This window comes from Notolabrus celidotus, chromosome 15, assembly GCF_009762535.1.
Source record: "Notolabrus celidotus isolate fNotCel1 chromosome 15, fNotCel1.pri, whole genome shotgun sequence".
Classification (NCBI taxonomy): Eukaryota; Metazoa; Chordata; class Actinopteri; order Labriformes; family Labridae; genus Notolabrus; species Notolabrus celidotus.
In genome coordinates, this window is record NC_048286.1 from 16,298,221 (window position 1) to 16,323,921 (window position 25,701).

Consider the following 25,701-nt stretch of genomic DNA (forward strand, 5'->3'; position numbering starts at 1 on the left):
AATAATGTAACAAGACTTCCATTTAATTATATTAACCACTTTGTTACTATTACATTTCTCTGTTGCAGTCTGGGTTCTGGTGCAAAAATATGGCAAGTATATAGCACAATCAATTTAAACACAATCAGTAATATAAAAACAGTTCATGGAAACCACGGCCAATCTCACAGATTGAGTCCACTTCAGGATGAAACGGAGTTCAGTGCTGCACAAACAGAAGCTGAGAAGGTTAATGGTGACATCTAGTGGCACATTTGTATACATACAGCTACTGATCAGAGTAATATAAAATGTTTTGGCATTACTTGTAAACATAATGTGTCTCTCTTACATAAAGTCAAAATGAGCAGTAACACAAGCAACATATATCATTTAAATAAAATATTGTGTAATAACATTCAGAAATAAACATGTGTTTTCATCTGTGTTCTGTATTGTTTTACAGTTTAAAGTCACCGAACTCAGTGTGCAGAGAAATACATTGCTCATCTATATTATAAAGATATGCCACAAAAAGAGAGAAAAATCAAACTTAAGTAATGCATTTCATCTTACTCACATGTAATGGCACCTTGTTTTATTTTTCACTGTACTTTCAAAATATAAAAAGTAGTAAACTTGATCTGTTTTCAATGTAACATACAAGCTAAATAACATGACAGACTAAAGCACATTATCCATGAACTACCTTCTAGTCTGAACGCTATCCATTCAAGACAAATACAGGTCTAGTGAAACATCATTTTTTGCAGTGTACATGTCACACAACCTATAACTGGACGATGGAAGTGATGTTTAGACAAGTAAAAAGTTTTTTTTTTACATTAATTCTACAGATACATATATAGTTCACAGCTGGCAGACCTTTATTGTTATATTGTCTAGACAGTACTTATAGACAGTTTGGAAGAGATGGTTCTGTCTGAATCTTTTGCTGTTTATTTCTTTGCTATTAGATAAACAGAGCAGCATTGTTAGACTTAGAAACGTAAAAACTTAAGTAGGATTTATAATTTCAAGTTTGTTGTCCTTATGCTTAATTCTTCTGTTGTAAACACAGTGACAAGATTGACAACGATTACATTTTACTGCACAGTAACACCCTCACAAAACCAAACACTGACCTACAAACAAAAAAAAACCTCCATGTTTTTTTTACAGTTTAGCTTTAAGCTCTAAAACTGTGGAATTCATGCCTTTTATTTTGAATGCCTTCATCCATAACTTTGGCACATGGTCCACATTCCCTGTCCATCCATGTTACTCTGTTCTCACTGTCCAGCACGAATCACAGTTGATGCCGGAGTTGTACGCTTCCTCGGGCACAGGATCTTGCTGAAGGCCCTGCGAAAGCTGCTGTGACAAAGCGGGTAAAGGAATGGGTTAATGGCAGGGTTGAGCCACAGGAGCCAGAAGGTGACCTCGTACCAGTGATGCTGGATGCACCGCCCTCTGCAGGCAGCGCGGATGATCATCAGTAGGGTGTACGGTGCCCAGCAGATGGCAAACACACACACTATGACAGCCAGGGACTTAGCAATTTTCTTATCCCTGGACAGACGGCTGGGTTGGGCCGCCCTGCTGGTCGAGGGATCGAGTTTACCCGAGCTGGGAGAGGAGGTCTGAGAGTGGATGGAGCCTCTTACAGTCAGTTTCATCCCAAAGCCCATGTTGTGGGACAGGGGGACACCTTCCCCCTGGGCGGAGGCTGGTTCGCTCAGTTGAAGTTGGAGCTGTGCATCCCTGCTGTGGAGCCTCCTCCTGCGTATGCTGAGGTAAATGCTGAGGTTGAAGAACGCCACAGAGATGAAAGGAGAGAAAAACTCCAGCATGGAGGCACTCAGCAGGAAGTACCAAGAGTAATAGAACTCGGCGAAGCACTCGTCCTTTGGCACGCGGCTCCTGCCCACCACCAGCTCCCAGAATATGATGGCTGGGCCGTACAGGACAAAGGCCAGCACCCAGACAGCAATCATCTTGATTATGGCTCGATGAGTCATGCTCTGCCTGGCACGGTAACTCACCTGCAGTAAATGTAAGCATAAGTCAGAAAATACACTTAGAGTACCACTGCCAGGGAAGGGTCAAGTAATTTTATGTGCAATAGCTGCAAGCAACCATTATTGTAGACATATTTAGAGGGCAAAAGGCTATTTTTCTCCTTAAGTACACTGTGTTTAGCTATAAAAAGGTGGTTCATTTAATTGCTTAAGTAAAAGAGCAACCCAACTGTATAGCTGCAAAACAATGAGCACTCAAAGCGTCAATCAGGAAGAACAACCTTTGCCAGTGTTATAATTATCTTCAAAAATGAGATATTTTTTTGTGATGCGTTTAAGTGCATTCAGTCTATCATGTAAGAGCTGGTTTGAATGAAGCCTTTTATATGCCATCTAATTTAGACACTGTGTTATGAGCTGGTTTGTTGTTTTAGATGTAACATATTCATCTGTAAAGTTTTAATAAATAAGTAAAAAGAAGAAGAACTCAAGTACTGAGTATTTCAATGAATATACCGTTTTATACAACATTGATGTCCTCAAATTTATCAAAGCACAGTGGTTGAATAAAGATGGAGGACAGATTTCAACAAAGCTGTTGACCCAATCATTCAGTGAAACCATTCAAACCCAGGTACACTGATGAGCCCATAACTGAGATGAAATTAAATATGAGGGTAACTACAAGGGGATATACATAACAGATTTTTTTTATAGACCGCAGATTTGTATTAAGAACAAATGAATTGTTTGAAATATCCTGACATCAAGCTCAACCTCGCTTATTCTAATTTTCCTTTTCTTTTCTGTTTTATTATATTTGTCATTTTAATTATGTTCTTTTATGCTTGTCTGAATGTTTCCAATGCTTTTAATGTTTTAATATAGAGCACATTGAGTTGCCCTCGTGTATGAAATGCGCTATACAAATAAAGCTGCCTTGCCTTGCCTTGCCTTGCCTTGCCTCGCCTCAGTAGAAATAGTATGAATATGAGCGTTAAGTCCATACTATCCACTTTCTTATTCAGTGTGTAAAACTCCTGCCCTGTCTTACAAAAAAACACTACTTCTCAAATGTGTTGAAAAATGGTTCCGCTTATGTTTATATTTTTCTTTATTGACTACTTCTTATCCTTGCAACATCACTGCTTTACATTATCAGCCTCTAAATCTCTCTTAGCTCACCCTCATATTAAAAAAAAACATACTGAATAGAATATTTTATCTCAAACACTGGGCAGTTAGCATTCTGTTAATGTGCTTACTTGTCATCTAAAAACCAAATACAAACATTTAACGTGACGCCATCTTTTCTATAAAGACAAACTTTATCCTGTTGCTGTTGGCGCTCCTTTGTATTTCAATGTTTAGAGGGACATGCTTTTAGGAAAAAGAGGCTTCTTGGTTGCCCGTGGCCTGTTTGGACTCTGATTGATGTCTCCAGGTTGGAGGGACAATGGTACAGAGGAGGATCTCAATGATCAAAGCTAGCTAATTAAAGAAGAGGCTCTCTCTCTCTCTGGTGTTATTTGTATTCAGTGCTCTGATGTTAAGTGTTTGCTCTTGAAAGGAAACAGAACACTCTCTTTGTCTACCATGCCAAACCTCATCCCACCTTTGAGTTAACACATAAGTGTGTAGGATACAGTCAGAAGGCTAATACGCAGAAAAGCCCAAACAACAAAAGGTTCAATGGGCCGAACAGCTGAAGAGGCTTGGAGATGCAAAATGCTATATGGAGCCTAGACAGGCAGAAAATAGAATATCGACATTACTGAGGCTGCACAGTTGTATTTCAGAAAAATAATGGACTTCAATGAAATGAGCCGACTCATGGACCTAAGTGAAATTATCTAAGTCTGCTGAAGTGTAAAATATTGTGTTATTCATCTTAAAATATAATTTTGAACGGTCTTGAGTTGATCTCTGCGTATTTTCTGAAGCTCAGTCCGTCCCAAAGTCAAAATGTGACTTTTTTCTCTCCTCATCATGGGGACGGGCTATAATTAGGGGTGGCACCGGGCCTGAATGGGTCAGGAAGGATTAACCTCTGCAGATGGGCACTTTTGGGAGGATGAGGAGACACTGCCCCTAACAATGACCAAGGAGACTCACCAGTCAGAAATTAACCACATACCACAAACTATGGACACTGGAATGACATCGTAAAGGGCTATTAAGCTTCACACTTTTCATCATATTCACAGCACTCATTGTTCTCTTCTGTTGAGCCAAAGTCTGAAGCCTGAAACCCGGATGCTCAAATAAAGTACAATGTCGGGGCGATGGTGGTCTAGCGGTCTAAGCGCCCCACGTATAGAGGCTACAGTCCTCGTCACTTGCTGCATGTTTCCCCCCCACTCTCTACTCCCCACATTTCCTGTCTCTCTTCAGCTGTCCTGTCAATAAAGGCAAAAAAGCCCAAAAACATAATTAAAAAAAATAATAAAGTACAATGTCACATTGCAAAGTTTAAGGAAAAAACATGACAACTAATAATGATTGGGCCAAATTATTTATATTTCACAGCTCCCATACTGATCAGCAACTAAAAGGGCAATGTGAACTGAAAATCCATCAGCTACATTAGCATTTGCCACTTTTTGGCAAACACCACTGTGTTACAATGATACACCAACCATATGATGGGAAAAGCAATAGTCAAACTGATGACATGTTGGCCAGTAGAATCGTATCACTGTATCCTACACACACAGTGTGTGCAGTATAGTCAGCAGGCTAAGCTAGCTACTTGTCAGACTTAATTCCTAGCTAACGCTATGTAAAAAAAGGTCGAATGCAACGTTAGCTAAGAAGTTATCAGATGTTTCAACATGGCAATATGTTCTTCAGCAATGTCACTTATGATCATCTTTTTTTAGTTACTGATCATTTGAGAAGTTTAATGGTAAAAAAATGTTTTGGCTTTCCCAAGTTGATACAACTTGCAGCTAGTAACGATGGTGGCCCTGAAGGCCAATAGTAATAAATATTTAAAAAGCGCAAAATTAATTTCACTTAGCAAAAAAAATTTCAGAATCCGGAAAAAAAATTCAGAATCACAACATAGATTTCAAGAAACCGGAAAGGGTAAGACCTTGGTACTGTGATTGACTAATCCCAAGTCTGTCCAGCATCAGTCATTTATCATTTCCTGTTTACACTGGATATATAGCAGAGCCAGCGTGAAATTTCAGGGACATAGGCTACATATTATATATATACAGGAAATGATAAATGACTGATGCCAGACAGACTTGGGATTAGCCAATCACAAACAAGTACCATGGTCCTACCTTTTCCGGTTGCTTTAAATTTATTTTGTGACTCTGAAATTTATTTTGCGATTCTGAAATATATTTTCTGATTCTGAATTTTTTTTTGCCAAATGAAATTAATTTTGCACTTTTGATATATTTATCACTATTGGCCTTCAGGGCCACCGTAAGTAACAAAGCAGTACAACTTTAAACTCCCCATCCTGAGTGCATCAGAAGAATATGCTGGCTTGTAAGTATTTTGAATGCTAATAAAAGAAGAAACTTTTTGAGTGGAAGTAAAGGAAAAATAATGCCAACAAGTTTGGATTTAAGTCTAAACATACACTAGTTTATTACTCATTCACTAAGAAGTAATTAAAGTTCTTGTACAAATATATCAGACATGTGTAATCCAAATTAACTTTGATCACTGTGTGCATCACAGATGTAGAGTACAGGATGTTCAACTCACTGCTCTGGTGACTGACAGGAAGCGATCATAGCTGATGAGAACAATATTGAAAACAGACGCAGAACAAAGCAGGTAGTCCATGACCAGCCACAGCTTACACAGTCCTCTGCCCAGCATCCACCTTCCTGTGAGGATGTATGGGATGTAGACTGGGATGCAAAATGCCCCTACAAAACAGTCATGGGAAAAGGAGCAGACATTTAGGTACACAGGACAGCTCAATGCAAATTCAGAGCCCTCTTTTTTTGCCTATAATTAGCTTGGATTGTAAATACTTCATAGAACATTGTTACATAGTTGCACATATCTAAGCATGTAATGATGGATTTTGCACAAGTTGTAAAATTCAAAGGAAAGGTAATGGTTGTTTAAATGATACACATGTATGACCCTTATACATCTCTAAACTATACCCAAGTCTCTTGCGAGCAATTTATGAAGCTTTAATGTTTATGGCTTTACAGGCTGTTTAATGAAATGTATTCAATTTACTAAACACAAAAGCAAAGAACAAAGATGGCAAGTGTGATAACTGAGCGTGGGAGAGCAGAATGTTACAGATATGCAAAATGAAAGCGGAAACAAAAAGGGAGGAAATAAAAATGTATGTTACTACTCTATTATGTTGGTCCAATTAAGCCATGCTTAATTTTTGTATTGATTTGTGTATTGTGGGCTGATCAGCACTACACATCTTCAAAGCCTCCTGGGATATAAACAGGCAGAGAAAAGAAAAACGTAGTGTAGGAGTTTTACAATTTTATCTTCAGCATTGATTAGTAGGCTATGTTGTATCATGGCACAGAAAACAGCCTTTATGAATGACAAAATACAATATACACTTCACTATAAATTATGTCATTGCTCTGCTAAAAAGACTCTGCTAAAAAGACTTACCCACAAGAAAATCTGATATTGCCAGATTCAGGAAGTAATAATTGCACTGTTTTCTCAAACTCTTGTCCACTTTAAAGGCCAAAATGACCAGCGCATTGCCCAGAACTATCACTACAACCAAAGTCACCATCATCACCATCAAAACGACAAACGTAGGTCCTGAGGATACGAAGCTGCTCTGAATTCTGGTTGAGGGATTGTCGAAATAGTACCGGCTGAAGTTGGAGTCACTTTCTGGCTCCGACATGGTTGCTGATGTGAGGATGACGATGCTGTAATGAAATCCTCAAAAGATCGAAGCTTGAAATAATGAAGCAGCATGAAGCAGCATGAAGCAGCAACAGGTGCCAGCCGAGCAGACACAGCATCCAAAACCCCCATGTATGCTCTGAGCGCTCCGCTCCTCTGCTGAAAGAGAGAACAATGTCCCGGGAAATCCAGGAGAGAGCGCACGATGATCTCCAAAAGACGCAGGCTGGACACTGGATCAGTTACGCATTAACAAGCATTAAAAGCCTCGCTGTAATTGGATAACTTCTACAACTTTTGTTACACAAGTATGAATTACCAGTTAATACTATTTGAATGATAATCAGCCGGTAGAGTCAGAGTGGGTACGAAGAGGTATTGCTCTCACATTCAGCTCCAAAGAGTGGAAACCACAGAAAAGTTTGAAGACGAAACAAACAAAATAACACGAAATAAATAAGAGCCAACTACCATCCACTGAAAGTAATTCTGCCTAAATGGAACATTTCCCTTTTTACCCTCAATTGGAAGAAAATAATTGAGCCTACTTTGTTGGTTTTTAGTCACATTGTAGGCTGGTATAAACCAAGATAGGATATTTTACTCCAATGAGTAAATCATGTGGCTTATTGGGATCTCACAACAGTCAAAGCTGTTCATATTTCTTGGCTTCTGACTTCCATTCATCAAAACCTCATTCACAGACTTACACACAGCCCCTCAGCACAATGAACGAAATAGATATGCATTTGCCACAAGGCAAAATAAACCACTCATCTTGTATGCTAGGCATGGGATATGGCCGGAGACCTGGCCAAGGCATGCTTGAGGCATGGCACAAGTGTTTAATTAAAATAACCCTCTAGCTATAAAGTCTATCACTATAAAAAGATTACACTTAGCTTCCTCTGTGCTTTTTTGAAATTGTATTCAGTCTTTTTTGAGACGAAACATCCAGGAATTGGGAGCCTACGTTAGGAACAGTTTGTTTGAGTTAGGTGAGACAGGGATGGTTCCAACAATTTCAACAGCTCTTATTTTCCCATCAGAAACATGTTAGACCAGAGTGATAAAACTTACCCTGCACCAATCTTCGAACCCATCTGCCATCTTCTGGTGATGATTTAGCCTCCCAGAGCCACAGTCCAATTTTCAGGCCTCTGGTGAAGCCAAGGGTAATTAGATAATCAATAAAGCATATTTGGACCAAGACTTCCTTTATATGTGCTGATCATTATTAATGATCCAACTTAGGACGTGAAGAACCAGAATGGAGTAAGGGTTGAGAGACAATATCCATGAATGGACAGTAAATAGCTTTTCTACAGATTTATATTCATATAAATTAATGTAATGATAAATAATTGTCAATAGCCGTGGGTTTCAGGATAACATTTGGGAGGATAAATTTAGCCTCTTTTGCTCTCCACATGGACTGCATTCATCCAACGCCTGCAGAAATGGCCGATGCTTCTCTGTCTATACAAGGAAACTGGGAAACTGTAGTGCTTTCAATACCAAAAATGCTGTCCCTCGTCTGTCACACTGTCCTTGTGTGTCATACATTTTTTTAAAAAATTGGTTTAATTCATCGTTTTGTTGACTTCTGATTGACATGTAAGCATGCTGGAGTACTTTGTGTCTAGCTAGCACACAACGCTCTGCCATGACATCATAGCTTTTGTTCCCATCAGAGCCCTTTTCTCAACCTCCTGTGCTGTGACTGGCTATTATATTTACTTCAAATACACATAACAAAGCATGCCTTTTGTGCCCTGTGTAAAAGTCCTTCCTAATTGTTTTTTTTAGCCCAAATGAAGATCTCTTCTCAGACCTAACCAAACTCTCCAAGCAGTTTTGTGACTTACACTCGTACACACTCGTTCATGCTTATGAACCAAAACTTTTTGTTAAACTTCCTGCTGGGAACTTTAATTTTGCATTATTTTGGGGCCCCCTGTGAACAAAGCAGAACATCTTATTTCTTTGCTAATCTAATCCTGTTCAAGTGAAAGTAGTGTTTTCCAATAAATAATCTTATTTTGATTACTTTAACAGTCAACTGCTCTGGAAAATGTCAACAAAGGCTGTTTGGGTGGTGTGCTGTAACTCACCTGCTCTGACACCTAACCAGTAGAAATGGTTAGACATCAAAAAACTACTGGCTGAAAAAGATCAGTCTCCCTACTGATAGTCTTATTTGCTTTTGTACATCACATAGAGGCTTCAGTATGAATTTCACTTTGTTTGAACTAACACTTCCTCACAGGAGCTTCAAAGTTCTAACCGGAACATGTGCATGTAAACTCAATGTAGGTCCATGTTTAATACATGAACAAACACAATTCAGAACATGTTGCATCTGTTTGTATCAATCCACTGCTTTAAATCAAATTTGTTTTATCATTTCTGACGTGTGTTAATGCTTTTTTGATGCCTTTTTCTTTGTTGATGCTGTCTATTGTCACGGTTTTGTTTAATGGCGGGGTGCTGGGTGGGTCCAGGAGTGAGTAAGGGTGAGGGAGAGCTGTCTGTGTTTGTGTTTTTGTGTTTGTTGTGATTTACTGTTTTGTGTGTATTAATTTGCTTTGTGTTTTGTTGGGACCCCCTTGAAAACGAGATGCTGCATCTCAAGGAGCTATCCTATAATAAATAAATTACAAATAAATAATAGTGTTATAAAGTGAGGCTCAGTGACATCTCCTGAACATTTCAATACCTTGTTGAATGTAATAAACACTTACGTGGTATGGATAAAAAATCATTCAAAGATTCATCAAGTCCAAAAAGTTTGTTTAAATATGAAAGAAAAGCAGAAGATTGTATGTGCACAACATCCCTCTGGAATACAGGAAGCTGTAGACCTTATTTGCATTCTGCTACTACACTGACATCCCCACAGCTGTGTTCCAACAGAAATGAGAAACACTACAGAACAGCAGAAGTGACTGAAGAAGCCCGGCTTGAATTACAACAATTTGCTCACAAATGGAACCACCACCTTCAGTCTGAGTCAGACACGTCACAGTGGAAACATGGGAAACAGAATGGACACACAGCTCACGTAGGAGTTTAAATGCATGTCCATTCAGAGTCATTACTTGTCTTGTTCACAATATGCTCAATTAAAGCAACATGTCTGTCCAGATTAGTCCTTTAGAAAATGACTTTGCAGCTTCCCTACATTGTTTGTGCTGCCATCATATGCAGTAATTTTCCTCACTGATGAATCCATATTTGCAATAGAGAAGTCCTGGAGTGCTTTAAAATATGTTATTAAAAACATTGTTTCTTTCACATAATGGTTGATGGGAAGTCCATAAAAATGTGTTCTGTTGGCAAAATTTGAAAACTTCCACAATTTGTTGTGGAAAGACAGACAAAATTATACTTTTATACACAATAAATATATAAGGCCCAGAACTGCTGCTCTTTTCTTGTATGTTTTAAACCCATTGTCTTGTGAACAAGAGATGATTCTACATTTCAACCTCTGAAAAAAATAAACCTAGTCAAAAATAACCTTCTGATGTCTTCACAACTCACTTATGAGTAACAGATCATTTAAGCTTGACAAAATAGTTATTTGATTTATATCGTGATACATATCGATATCAACTGATATGAAAAAAATGATTGTGATAGGATTTTTTCCCGTATCGCCCAGCCCTATTTCCAATATATGTTTATATAAGGAATCATGGCGAGACTGGCAAGCACATACAGTGTCCTGAGAACTGTAGCAAGTGATTTAGTCTTATCAATGAATCAGACCGTACTTTCACAACTATTAACTTCAGCATCATTCACTACAATCACGAACATGACAAAGATGCTGTCATTAGGTGCTAAAGATACATTGCATTTCACAGAACAGAGTTGGAATATAATCTTCATAAGCATATTAAGAATAAGTGTGAAATCACCTAAAGATAAAAACAATTTTGATTTTGTTCCTTTAGAATGAGCCTTTTATATCTACATGAAAATCAGGTCCCCTTCACCTCTGTCTTGCACCACCATTTTTTTTCAGTAGAACAAAACACCAAACCTGTCTTCGAAGGCCACTGTTACTTCTGAAACTTCAACAGTGAGGGGGTGACTAAGGTAGTCAATCAAGCGGCAACCTCCGGTCTAAAAATATGAGTCCAATGCGGAAGTGTTAAAAGCTGCAGTTCATCGAGAATCCGCTTGAGGCTGTCTCCGGAAGTACCGGAAGTCACATACACATGAATAGGAAAAAGCCGATCTTTACAGCAGAAATAAACATGTTTACAGCCTGGTACAAAAGATGAGTGTAGTCTGAAAAGCTCATTTCTCGATCGGCTCTCGCTGCAAGGGGGATGAATTTTTTTCTAACGAGGCAATTCCTGCGATATTGAGAATACAAGTCTTCCAATGAGAGGAACAGCTGCCTGCAGGGACACTGTAGCTGTTGGTTAGGAGGCTCAAACTCCGCCTCTTTACGTCACACTGGCTCAACAGCAGCAATATGGCTACCGCCGACGATTGGCCTCAAACAGCTCTTCAGAAACAGATGGGTGACGTTACGGATACTACGTCCATATCTTATACAGTCTCTGGTTTCAATCTATAATTTGACTGCTGGTTGTTGCTTTATATTCACATTTCGACACATGTACCTTTCAAAAATGAAAAAAAATCATGCAAAGTTTGTAATCATGATCATACCAGCTCTAGAAAATGAATCTCATTCCAGTTAACATGGTAGAATAAAGAGACAATATTATTTGTTGAACTTGTGACCTCAAGAAAAAAGCATTACAAATTAAGGCTGTTCTTTGCATCTGCACAGGACTGACGGAACTGATGGTCAAACTCAGACCAATCTAATGAAAAAGCATAAATAGCCATGAAAGATGAGGGACCAAAAATGAAACACTACCAGTAATGAAATACCATAGACTGTATATAAAAACATTAACAGTACAGCAGCTCCCCATAACGAAGCAAAAAATCTTATAGCCACTGTTTTATTGTTAGTTAATTGTGTGCTTTGGTTAGCAGAAGGGGTGTGACATCAATCCTGTGGCTCATCCAGCCAGATCGCTTCTACCCATGCCTTGGCTCCAAAATTCATCACCAGTGCATTATGTCTCCACTCATCCCCACAGTATTTTGACTTCACTGTTTAGAATGGAAGGAGACAGGCACGTTGTCCACATTAATATACAGTCAATGGGAAATACACCTTGCTGATATGAAATAAGAAAATGCAACAAAGACAAAAACAAAATGTGTGGTGCCATACTGCCAAAGAAAGTTGAAAAAAACACCTTGGCTCAACTTTTTCTATGCTCCTTACAGGGTTTTTTTTTAGATTTAATTCCCTGACTATACCAAGAGTCACCAATTACAGTATTGCTACTGATTATTTTAATACCCTTATCAGATTGGTACTATTTTATAATCAAGAATTTAAAAAGTCTTATACATAATGTACGGACTACGCAGGTGTCTACATTAATATTAAATCATTGCTTCAAAGATCATGTGCTTTGTGTTCTTGACAACAAAGAGTGGAACAGTGAGATACTTGGAGCAGCATCTCCACAGGTGTATGTATTTAAATACCATTATGCCTTGCATGTGTAAAATATGTTAAACTGCTGCATACATATTGAACAGAATGCAAGGAAAGTGTGTCAGGGAAGCAATCAATTTGGCAGGTGCAAGTGCAATGAGTCATCTGGAAATGGAGGGCACTCAGAAACAAAGCAGAGCCACCGAGGGTACACACTGACTCTAGTGTTGCCGATTATACCGAGCCCTGCTGTGGCTCTCCATTACTCCAGTGCTCAAGTGTTTGTGTTTGTGTGCTGGGCTGGAGTACTGGTAATATCATACTGTAACAGCGTGTCTATCCATAGTAATCACTGCTAAAATTAAAATGAGGACATGCACAGTGCACATCCCATTTCTCCCCTCAAACCACAGAGGAGACTTTTAAAAGTTCAAAAACATGTTTGTAGCACAGTGTGTTCCAAGGTTACTCATAAATACAACAACACGTTTGAACAAATCTAAAGAAAGAATTATATTTTATTGTGAACATATAGAGTTGGGCGTACATTTTCATACATATGGGCAAGCTTGTCCATGTTATTCATGAGATTTTAAGACAGGACATACAGTATAGATTTAAAAATACTAAAGCTAAACTGCTAGACTGCAAATCTCCAGTCCTGACATACAAATTTAAAGTTGCAAGGATAAAAACAAAAATGAAAGCAAAAGCTTTTTCTTTAATTTTAGTACTTGTAATGAATGTTCTGATGAGAGAGCATTATGTCAAATATTGAATCATGTAAGAAGAAGAAGAAGACATACCTTTTAAAAAGTTTAATTTTGACACTATGCATAAAAGTATATCTTTTGTATCTGCAGAATTTATGTTATATGTTTTGTAACAAACAAGATCCGACACAAACGCACAATTGGAGAGATGTCAGAGTGAAGGGGCAGCACATGGGCCCAAAGCAGATAGGGGTTATGTGCCTTGCACTGACAGTGAACTAGCACCTCTGCATCACCAGCACAGTTTCCATTATTTGGTCTACACCAGGACTTGATTAGAGCAAAATTCCAATTTCAAAGCCAAGTGGAAGGCTGGGCAACTGCTATCCTAAAAGACTCCCAAAAACAAGTAAACAAACAGAGAAAACCAAGTAAAGATTGATTTGAAAAAATACAACCATTCCATTCTTAATGCGACTGAAATGGTTGACAAAGGAACTAGAACTATGTTCTGCAAAACTTTGAATTTAGCAAGGCAGGTTGGAAAGCATAGAAGCCAAAATCTACTTTACATCAGGATACATTTGAACTCAAATCACACATATGAAGGGATTTAATTGAACAAACTAACTGTTGATTTCAGTTCTTTTTTTTTTTTAAAGAACACACTCATTATTTATGATTGGTTCAGAAAAGTGTATTTGGATGTCATAGTTACTTAATAAAAAGAAAACTTTATTAACTTACATAAAACATTAAAAATGGGATCTGATTGAACTCTGTCTCTAACAGTTACCATGGAAGATACTTCTAAAAAAGAAAAGATTTGTTAAATAGTTATGCTCTAAAGACCTTTAAGGAATAGTAAAATATTTGTTTCAAGATGCTGAATACAACTATCAACATTCAGGGTTGCAGCTGTATGCTGCTGACTAGTTGCCATTTGATCATAACAGAATATTTTGAGATAGTATCAGTCTCTACATCACATGGGAGCTGTCACACTTTACATAATAAATGCTGATCACTAATGAGAAAGCTGAACTCATATTTGGATGGTTTCACAGCCTCTCAGTCTGTTTGGCAGGGCTGCCTGTGAGATGAAGGGTGCTGGCATTTACCTCCTGCTCCATATCCACACAGGCTCATTGAAATGCCGTGGGTGTGCCTCGTCATCACACTGTTTTGACTTGTTCAATTTTTCATCTCCTTTTCAAAAGCTTCAATCAGGCTAATGGCTATGCATCACTGTGTCCCACTCCTCATGCCTCTGTTCATATTCTTAAATATCAAAGTGCCTGTACTATTCATTATTTAGGCATCTAAGAGAACTCTGAATTACCAAAGTGCACCATATTTAGGCTTTGTTAGAATAAAAAAAATGTAATTGGCACAGTTTTATCTTGTATTATCTGTATAAATATGAATTAAGAATGTGACATTTTTTTTTTCTTCCTACCAAATATGAGCAGACCAATCAAAGGTGATCCATCCAAGATAGTGCCCCATCTATCTTTGTTATTAGGGCAATATTTCTGCAGATTATATCTCCTGATATATGTATATTTTGTCTTGACTACATTCAAACATGCACAAAACTCATCCAGAAATATTGGAATATCAGAATGAATAATGTCCAAGGCTGAAGAAAGACGATTCTTTTCAAGACAAGAATTGCAATGATGTCTGTACATCTGTCTGAGTACTAGGTATGAGCCCAAATCTGAATATGAATTCAGAAAGGCATGAGTAATGAAATAGATGGATATTTTTTATATCCCAATATACTCGTTATCACCTAGAAATATAAAAAACTGAAGTTAATTTTTATGTTATGCGCCTCATTGATGCAGCATGTGCCGACTGTAACCTGAAGCTCCAATCATCTATCTCTGCCCTGTCCCCTGGATTCATCCACAGAAGCTGTGGCTTCATTTCAGTCAAACCTCCGCAATTTACACCAAAATAAAGCTAAGAAACTGTCATTTTTGTGGGATGTGTTAATTTCCTCAATTTACAAAATTCCCAGTTAAAAGTAATTTCATGTAGTTTGCTATATTTAAGTTATTCACCAGATATTATGGACCTCATCTCGCTACACGCAGGCAGCGGGCAGCACACCTCTGGGAGGAGACATTAAAACTTTGGCAGTGAAAGCCTGATGTCTGGCAGTTAGGTTTATTTTAAACCCCTACAAACTATACATTATAATTAAGCTTAGAACCTTTTTTTAAACTGTATGTATTAAGTTCTTCCACTTAAAAACCCAGGGGTAGTACTGTCTTTATCACTAAGACAAACTCAGACTTGAGGAGACATGCAAAGGATAGGAGGAGCTAATGTAGGCAGGCAATGGCTGATGAAAGCCTGGTGTGGCAACTGGTTAGACCTTGTGTAGCGGATAAAACCAGGATCACACTGATTCAGACAGCATTCTCTGAAGAAAAGGCCAGCCTGTACAAAGATCCTCTGCCTCACTCTCTGGAAATCATTGCCCCTCCCTTTTTGTTCACCCCACATCTCCAACAGCAGATAAAACCAGACCCTGCTATGCACTTACAACCTCTGACTCCACTCATCCTGAATGGCCCTTGACCCAACCATTTTCTAAATGATATAGAGGTGTGGTATGGTGTGAAATATTAATTTCATAATCGATCAACTTTGAAACTCTACGCTTGTATCTCAGTCAATTTTCACCCATTTAAGATCTAAAGCCATCATGTTTCATTACATTTAAAATATGCATTCATAAACACTGTAGTAGTATTTAACTATTATTTAAATAGACAGCAACAAGGTAAAGTGACAGCAATGCCTTAATTATCATGACTTCCTTTAATCTAATGTGCATTTGTAATTCAGTTATGTCTGTTCTCATCTTTTATGATAACAAAAAACAACAACAAAAAAGTATGGTATAAGCCACACCCACTTGCAGTTTTGTATCTGAATACTATAGACTGTATAAAATATGGATGTAGTATCTGTGACGTCACTCATCTGTTCCCGAGCGCTGTTTTGAAGCCGATCGACGGTCGCAATGGAAATGCGGAACTCAACCAGGCATAGTGTGACGTAAAGGGGCGGAGTTTGAGCCGCCTAGCCAACAGCTATCCAGGAGTCAAGTCAGTCATGCCCTTATTTGGGCAAAAACTTGCAATCTTAATATCTTCTGAACCGTCTCGTTAGAAAAAAATTCACCCACCGCAAAGTGTGTGCCGATAGAGAAATTAGCTACGTAGAGCCAAGCCGTTTTTTTAACCCGGCTGTAAACATGTTTATTAATGCTGCAAAGATCGTCTTTTTTGAATTGGTATCTATGTGGTTATCGGTGTTTCTGCAGCCAGCCTCAAGCAGATTCTCAATGAATTGCAGTTTATAACACTTCCGCATGGGCTTCATAGTTTGAGACCGGAGTTTGCCGCTTGCTGAATACAGATACAAAACTCTGAGCTCCCCTACTGTGTACATGTGACACTGACATAAATGCAAAAAATGTCATCATAGGTAGGTTTCTGTTACTTTGTCTGCCATCATGTTAAATACATCACACTTGTGACTTCTAGAAACCTAAATGGAAACCAGCAAAAGTGCAAAGTATGCATGTCAAAGTGGAAGGCTGTGACATCAGATCATGGAGGAAAATGTGGGTGGTGCTGACAGTGCATTCTGTCTAACTGTCATCAGTCACTTGAGCTGGCTCAGGAGCTTGCTGGGTCAATGACACCTAGAATTAACATAACAGTAACCTTTGCAACTTCTGCCATGTTCATGTCTATCTTGATTACATTACAAGAAGCCTGTAGTTGTGCATGGCCTATACTCTCTCATGTACCCTCCATTATTCACCAGTAAGACAGGTATAGTGCATAGTAAAGTATGAGAACAATTGTGTTCATGAAGCAGACGGTTGTGTACACAAACAAAGGGTTCAAAATCATGTATGTATCTGGCCCAAGCGGCAACCTCTGGTCTGAAAATATGACTCCAATGTGGAAGTGCTAAAAACTGCAATTAATCGATGATCCGCTTGAGGCTGGCTCCAGAAGTACCAGAAACCACATACACACCAATTCAAAAAAGACAATCTTTACTGCAGAAATAAACATGTTTACAGCCTGGTACAAAAGACGAGTGTAGTCTGGATGGCTCATTTCTCAATCAGCTCACACTGTACGTGGGGTGAATTTTTTTCTAACACGGCAATTTCGAAGATATTAAGATTATGAGACTTCCAATGAGAGGCACAGCTGACTTGATTGACAGGCTGGAACACTGTAGCTGTTGGTTAGGAGGCTCAAAGTCCACCTCTTTACATCACAATCGCTCGACAGCAGCAATATGGCTGCCGCCGATGATTGGCCTCAAAACAGCGCTTCAGAAACAGATGGGTGACGTCACGGATTCTACCTCCATATTTTATACAGCCTATGATCTGGCCTAACTTTAAGAAGCACTGTAAACTTTGTGATGGTGCCATCTGAGCCTATTTCCATGTAAAAAAAAAATGAACATAGAAAAGAGAAGACAGGAAATAACTAAATACATTTATTTTAAGGAGTCCAGAGGCGGGAACAGAGGGAAAGTCCACCTAAAAAGGTGTTTTAATGTATCTGTTTAGACCTTTTCTCAGGGCTGTGTGGGTTTAAATAGACTTACAGTCTATGGTTTAAACTGACACCTCCCTCACTCTTAAGTTGCTTAACAGTGGCGGCTTTTATACAAATGTAGTTTCTGGAAAATGCAAATGCCGCTGGCATGTTTGGAGGTTTCATAGTTTCAGATCTGTCCAAACTTTGATATATATCTTTACAAGAAAATGAGTCAAGAAACATGTGTTGCCCCTGGTCAGTAGAAACAATGCCTCATTTTTGTTTGGAAGGCTTCTCCACCAGTGCTCCTTGTAGCTTTTGTTTGTGTATGTTTGCATAAAGTCACAATGAGTAAGATTTGTTATGTGTAGATCATACAAGACAGGCACCTCTGGTCCTCATTAACAATGACTGGAGCTTCCTTTATAATGCATGATTAATGTCTGGCACCTGTGTGTTACTTTTCAACAGAATACCATTTCTCAGGTCTTAATTTCAAGGCAGACTGGGTTAAGATAACCTCACAACCCGTGTGTTACTGGCTGAAAAAGAAAAAAAAAGAAGAATGTACCGTCCGAAATCTGAAGAGTATTTTCTCTTTTAAATACATACAGTTGTGCTCATAAGTTTACATACCCTGGCAGAATTTGCAATTTTTTTGTAAATTTTTTAGAGAATATGAATGATAAGAGAAACTTTTTTTTCACTCATGGTTAGTGGTTGGGTGAAGCAAAATTTGTATCAAAAAACTGTGTTTATTCTTTTTATATCATGAAGACAACAGAAACTATCAAAAAAACATCAATTCTGCCAGGGTATGTAAACTTATGAGGACAACTGTAACAGCTGGATGAGATTCAATTTGGTCAGGGCATTTATACCATACCATAACAGTTTCCTATAAGGAAGTAGGATTTACAGAAACAGGTTGCATGCTGTGGAGTGTTGATGGGATTGATATTTCCTACCATGCTGGATGTATACTGTAATGGCAGTGCAATGTACAGTAAAGCATGACTGCTTCAATGGAGTGCTTTCATGTAAGCTGCATCATGCTTTTTTGGAGAGGTGCACAGACAGTGAAATAAGGGGAGATAATAATGTTTAAAATAACAAATTAGCTGATAACTGATTCTAATACGAATGTTTTTTTCACATTACAATTCTTTCTGTGCTTTTCAAATGAGCAAGGAGATTTGATGTGTTGAAATTGTATTAAATGTTTTCCAATAGACTCTAGTAGTTCCTCCAAAAGTCCCTCTTAAAATTTTACTGCATGTCGCTCATCTTTCTTTCTGTAGTGGTCCCACATTGACGATCTCTGTCAACAGAGGAAATACTGTCCAAAACTGATGTTAATATAACATTGGTGCATCCCTACTTTTTTGGCAATTGTCTTACTTCATTCTTGACAGAAATCCAACTAACTCTTACAACACCAAAAGAAAACATCTGAATGATAAATGTCTGATATTCAGATAAGCATCAAAGTGTTTATTTTATGGTATAGATAAGAAGACAAATATAGAACTTGGGAAAAAGGAGAGCTTTGAATTTGTGGTTATGTGCTGAAACATCCACTGCACTCACACCTGAACATCTTGAAATACAAAGTTTCAAAAGGTTCATTTTTTTCTTTATCTTTCAGACAAGAAGCATAATGTATTAAAAGAACTGTTTCCTTTGTTTCCAATCACTTAACTTAGCAGTCAAAGAAGCCTCTCCTATTCAGCCTGCTCTGTGTAAAGGGAATACATGCTGTACTTCTCTTCCCTACCTTTCACTCCCTCACTTGCCGTATGTCTCTGTCCCTGCCAGTCCCTAAAATGTCTCTGCTGGGGATTCTATCTTGTGGTTCCTTTGAAGCAGTGGCCTCTCTTTGCCTCCATTATCTTGTAATTTGTGAGGGATTACGCTCTGGAGCACACACAGTCCACCCTGTTGCTTAAGAAGTGTGACAGCTTACAATAATTGCCATGCTAATTAGCAGGAACTAGCCCAGTGCGCTTCTCTCCCTCACCAGACCTGATTTGATGAATATGCTTTGATTAACGTCTCTGTTGCTATAACTTCCCTGTCACTGTAATTAAATACATCCTGATGATAACGACAGACTGATATATGTTCATCAGTGAAATGTCAAAGTTTTGTTATTATAGGAAAAAGGAAAACACATGCTTTCAATAATATTAAGGTGTTACACCAGTGTTAGTGGCAGTAAGGTAACATCCTTAAGTTCAATAAAACATCTCTCAAGAGTGGATGAAATGATGATCAGTCCCACCATAATGGCTTGAAAAGGCCACCTTTAACCCCTGATACATTTCTCAACATTTAGAAGCAGCTACCCCTAACAGCATTGAGCTGTATGTAGCGCATGACAATAATTATGAGCAACAGCCAGATATGAACGCTGGCTGAAAGTAAAAGGAAGCTGTAAAGTGGCTTTTTCTTCCCCCAGCATGGAGCCACCCACACTGTGTAAACAGGTGAGCAGGCAAAGATTGAGCACATTTTCTCTCTAATAGTCTGCATCATTTTGGCAAAACAGTCATGATGGTATCAAATGAAAAGGATACTGAGAAATGGCATAACAATGACAAACATTGTTATTTTTTGCCAGTGATTACTTACTGAATAGCTGTCAATTCTACATTTCCATGAGAGGGGTTTGTTGTTTTTTGGCATGACAGCCCTATTTTTTTCCAGGACCTGTTACATTTGGTTTGTTTGTGAAAATGTATTCAGCAGGTATTTTTTGGGATGCACACCAAGGTTAGCGTCTTTATAACTTGGCTGTTAGTCTTATCTACTCGGACAAATCATATAATATAGGGTTATTTTTCAGATGAGTTAGATAGAATAGACTCATTTAAACAGCTTACATAAAGAGGTACGTGATAAAGATAGATTAAAAGTATAGGGGGCAATAAAAAACTAATGAAATATGGCATATAAATATTAAACATAATAATACACAATTAACACTATACACACAATAAAAACACTTTTTCCTTTGTACATAGATACTACTGTTTATTGTACAGGTTGTTACTGCACAGAAAGCTGTACAGGCATTGTAAAAACACAGTGTGCAGCACTATAGTTTGGACAAGGATAAAACTGGGTATTCCTATAATTATCACAAACTTTACTGTTAGTAATGAGATTAATATTATAATGGAAAATATTAATTTAAAGTATGTATAGTTATAGTAAATATTGAAGGATATATTCAGCCTTGTAAATGAATGCAGTGACTAACGTAGTAGTAATTGTTACATAGAAGTATTGTGAACACATAGTGACTTTAGAGACCTATTTTTCAGCTAACAAATGCTGTTGTTACTTTTCAAATGTAACAGTGTGATATAGTCAGAAAACACTGTCACTCAAAAATACATATTTCTTCCCACAGGTGACAAAGTAACTTGTGTTTCTCCATCAGATATCTGCTCTATAGCATGACCTCACATGAGCCTCTCAGCCAGATATATACACACCTCAGGGGGTCTAATTGCTTGAGCTTGAAACAGGTCCTTCAAAGTCACACACAAAAGAGAAAAGAGCTGACCTTCACGGCCTCAAAAACTTCTGCAGCCACAGTTTTAGCAGAGTCCAAAATGTCAAGGAAGAATGACCTTTAAATCAAAAGTTGAGCACAATTAAGAGTAGAAGGTTAAGATGTGGTGTTGATTTGGGGGTTTGGCTGTGATTCTTTCACAAACCTTGTTACTGTCTCCCTGAAACAAGGAAACAATTCAAGCTTGAGTGGATATCACCAGGTGGAGAAAACACTTCCATCTAGTGTGCAAAAGAAGGAGTTGATTAATTAGATCACCATCAACTCAAGTCAAGCAGAATTCCTTAATTCTACATTAATCTTAAGTCACAGAGAGCTTTTCAATGAATGGAAGGGCATTTTATTTATGATGTTACAGCAACATTGTTTATAGCTTTACTTGAACATGTGTGAAATATTAAAAGCACACAAATGCCAAAAGCTTTTATCGATCTATCTCTAGCTCAACATTCAGTCTAACATAAAGAATGTCTTCTATACACATGCTTACTCTTCCAGATTGTATATAAACTATGGAACAACCACTTAGGCTGTGAAATAATTAACACAGCATTTGTTGTGCTGGTTAGTATGGCAGCCCTAACCATTTCATATCTGTCCTTTTCTCAACTTCTCAATTCAACATCAGTCACAAAATATGTCCCCCGAGTTGCACAAGTCTAAAACAAACATGGAAATAGGTTTAACTCACCTTATTAGTAGAGCAGCATGGCATGTCATGTACTGGCCTATCACAGCAAACAAGCCATTTTTTGGGGGGGGTGACCTGAAAATGATCCTGTTATCAAGAGAAAACAAGCTTGTTAACTCAAGGTAATGAGATAAAATAATCTGTTATAATGGTGAGACTTGCTTTGATATCCCATGATAAGGGGATAAATGATTCTGAAGGAAATAACTGAAATAACTAGTTTTTTTTTCAGCGCAAGACTGATCCCCCCTAAATGCACCACAGAACGCCACAGGAAGTCATTCCTGCCTGTGGCCATCAGACTGTACAACTCCTCCCTCTGATGGCTGAACTATATTCTGTACTCTGTGCAATACACTGTGCAATACACTGTGCAATATCCCTACCACTTCAACATCCTGTATACAATACCATCATTCCTAGTGCTTTTGTACATATTGAACTGTAACTATTCTGCGTTTCTGTATACTTAATCCAATTTATATTACTTTATACGCATTATATCTTATTTTATTCCTTCTTTCTATTAATATTTTGACTTTTTCATACTGTGTATAAGAGCTTTCTATAACAACTGAATTTCCCCCCGGGATAAATAAACTATTTCTGAATTCTGATTTCTGATTTTCAGAGAACCAACTAAGCAAAGTAAGGAGTTACTATGAATCATGGATCTCAAGATGTTCTCCTATAACTCATTAACTAGCAACTGTCGTGGAATTTTCATAATCTTATATATATATATGTAAGAATGTTTATCTATTGTATTCTTTCAGTCTAAGTGTCAAGTTTAGAGCAACTTTATTCCTGTCATCTGTGACGGACGAGATAGTGTCAGTGTAGTAATCAAGGTCTCTCCCCCTGCTCCTGTCTTTATCTATGTGTAGTGCGAATTAGTGTCTCCAGAACCAGAGCACAGGTCTTCTTCCCACTTGTTGTGTTCCTATTGTCCAAACATGGTTATCTAACTTTAGTGTCGACTTCGGGGAATAAATACCATGCCAAGGGTTTTGTCTGCCAGAACTGACTTGGCATTGCACTGCACTCTCCTGCCTGTGTACTGTTATGTTATTTCTCCTTGATCAAGTTCTACATAAACTGTTTCAAAGTAAGCCGCCAGAGTCTCCTGAGTCTTCTGTGTCCAGTGTCCAGTTTGTTAATGAATTCCATCACAGCAACATCCTTGATGATGAGACATGTAGACGAATCAGTGGCCTACATTCTTTTTTTATATATCAATTTACATCAAATATTGTGGTTTTTCCATTTTTTTTTTTTTTTGAGTGATTTTTTTTTTTTCTTTTTAAGATAAGATAAGATAAGATATTACTTTATTGATCCCCGAGGGGGGGAAATTCAGTTGTTACAGCAACCCAGACATAAGTACAATCAAGAAAGAAGTTTCAATAAGTACAAAATAAGTACAAAATAAAAATAAAACTAAAATAAAACAAAATAACATAAAATAAAATAAAAAATAAAATAAAAATAAAAATAAGTAAAATAAAAAGATACGAATCAACTTAGACAAAAACAGAAAAATCCAAGGTAAACATCTCTGGCTATCTAGTAACTCACCATAGTGAAGTTGATCCTTCATAGCTGCACTGGTGAAAAGAGGATAAATCAAGCAAGACTCAGTTCATGTCAAAAACTATTGGCTGTTCGCTTATTCATATGTAGGCTGTTGTTAGGAACAGAATAATATAAAGGGTGGTCTTGGTGGTCAAGCAGTCTTGAGGCTAAAGTTAGCTGTCTCCCTTTCACACAGCCGAGCCAGCTGGTCACGTGTCGGTCACTACCAGCTGTCAGCTGATTGACATGCTCATATTTCGGCTGTGTAGTGTTGTCAGCTCTAGCTCAGTTTGCGGACACAATAACAGTAGACATTTATGACATGTAAGTCTGGAGTGGCTGCTTGTTGTTCTAGCTAAAGACAGTAATAATATACTTTTTAATAAGGGTTGTGGAGCTTGTTGCACGTTTTAAAATCATTGTGCATTGACAGCACAGAGGCTGGTGTTAGCTTTCGAACAGACTGGTCACGAATGTAAACGAGTGACTCAACATTTAAATGTGTTTCTAAGGATTCAATTTAATTTCTATAGCTTGCATTAGCCTCCACTGGTCGTAACAGGTCCTGTTTTACAATTAACAATTTGATATTGTGTGAATCCCCGTTTACTCTTTGGGCAATAGAAAGTCAAGTGATAATGGATTCAGACGAAGACCGGTTTCTCCAATATGCTAAAGGGGGAAGTTTTTCTGAAATTCAGAAGCTCCTTCAGTCAAGAATCGACCAAAAAATCTCTCTCAACCTGAACTGCATATGTAAGTGATGACAAGTGTGAACCATTAGCCTGGCTTGATCTCAAATTGCTGGCATGGGTGAATGTTGATTCTAATTTACTTTACTGTAGCTAAATCAAAAGCCAGTGCAGGATGGACAGCCCTCCATATGGCTTGTTACTTTGGACACAGGGATGTTGTGGAGGAGTTACTCAAGGTGAGAGGTGTAGAATTTGTAGAATTTGTAGAATTTGTTTGCAGCCAGTGAGTTTGACTACCTTGAGCACTGTGTGCAGGCTGGAGCTGATGCAAATGTACAGAACAATATGGGTGATACACCTCTGCACAAAGCAGCCTACACTGGAAGAAAGGTAAATGATACAGTTTTCAGTGTGACATTTGATATCCCCTCTTCTCAACCAACTTAATGTCATAGCATTATAAATTCTGACCCTTTAGGAAATTGTCCTGTTGCTGCTGCGATATGATGCCTCCTCCAACATTATCAATGGAATAGCTCAGATCCCCAAAGATGTCACAGAGGATGATGAAATCATTACAATGCTGGAGGGTATAAAATGATGGGAGCATCCTTCTTGCATGGCTGCTGGCCTCTGTTTACTTTTGATTACTGCAGCTTTTGTTCTTGGTTTGTGCAGCTGCAGAGAGAAGGGAGACGAGGCGGCAGGAGGAGAAGCTTCTTGAAGCAGCCAGAGAGGGGGACATGTCCACTCTGTCTAAGCTGGTAAAACTTTGAAGTGATGTATAATAGCAACAACTTTAACAACATCTTAGCTCTGTTAAAGGTATTGCACTGATTCAATAAGTTATAATAAGCTCTTATTTACAACTACTATTTAATATATGTTCTGCTGCCTGCAATGTCTTAGCAAGGCTTAAAAGAACAAATAATAAAGAAATAACATTCTATTTGCCCATTTTCCTTATATTGTGTGTTACACAGTAGATAAGATGACATATAACAGCACAGGGCTGCTCTAATATTACAATACAAAGTAAGAGTAACATAAGTAAAAAAACATTTTAAATGTTCCTTGTGTGTCTCACACAAGCGCCGGCCAGAGAGCTTTCTGCTTTTACGCCCCTAAGCTATGGAATTCTCTGCCTCTGGACATTAAAACGGCGAGCTCTCTGGGTGTTTTTAAAAGTAAACTTAAGACTTTCCTTTTTAATCTAGCTTTTAATTTGGAGTAATTTATTTTTAGCCCTGGACTGCATTATTATTTTTATTACTATTATTATTTGTATTATTATTTTAACCATTATTATTTGAATCATTGCTTTAACATATATTTATCTTATTTAGTTATTTATTTATCTATTTATTTTTTGTATTCACCTGATCTTGTTAACGCTATCTTATTTTTAACTTTTCTTTCCGCTATT

General features: G+C 37.9%; 2 protein-coding genes across 7 annotated transcripts in view; one reads left to right on the forward strand and one right to left on the reverse strand.

The window, feature by feature from the left end:
• Positions 1-23,960, reverse strand: LOC117826272 (histamine H3 receptor-like). Of its 5 annotated transcripts, XM_034702221.1 has the most exons (5): positions 23,584-23,940; positions 22,006-22,092; positions 7,959-8,038; positions 5,733-5,899; positions 1-2,024 (listed from the first exon to the last, which is right to left on the reverse strand). In XM_034702221.1, exons 2-5 carry the CDS (start codon positions 22,032-22,034, stop codon positions 1,272-1,274), a joined length of 1,029 nt encoding a protein of 342 aa, XP_034558112.1. In that variant the 5' UTR covers positions 22,035-22,092; positions 23,584-23,940; the 3' UTR covers positions 1-1,271. The 5 variants fall into 5 exon arrangements, 2 of the variants coding, with proteins under 2 accessions (XP_034558112.1, XP_034558111.1); XR_004634005.1 differs by lacking the exons at positions 1-2,024; positions 5,733-5,899; positions 7,959-8,038 and adding exons at positions 20,761-21,372; positions 21,460-21,535 and having other exon boundaries at positions 23,584-23,954; XM_034702220.1 differs by lacking the exons at positions 7,959-8,038; positions 22,006-22,092; positions 23,584-23,940 and adding an exon at positions 6,630-7,332.
• Positions 23,769-25,701, forward strand: part of LOC117826271 (oxysterol-binding protein-related protein 1-like) — a 21,843-nt gene continuing 19,910 nt past the window's right edge. For both annotated transcript variants that reach the window (XM_034702218.1, XM_034702219.1), the window contains exons 1-6: positions 23,769-23,904; positions 24,205-24,336; positions 24,426-24,511; positions 24,591-24,665; positions 24,754-24,865; positions 24,954-25,039. In XM_034702218.1, the coding sequence (XP_034558109.1) occupies positions 24,219-24,336; positions 24,426-24,511; positions 24,591-24,665; positions 24,754-24,865; positions 24,954-25,039 (477 nt within the window). In that variant the 5' untranslated portion in view covers positions 23,769-23,904; positions 24,205-24,218. The remainder of the gene's footprint in view (positions 23,905-24,204; positions 24,337-24,425; positions 24,512-24,590; positions 24,666-24,753; positions 24,866-24,953; positions 25,040-25,701) is intronic.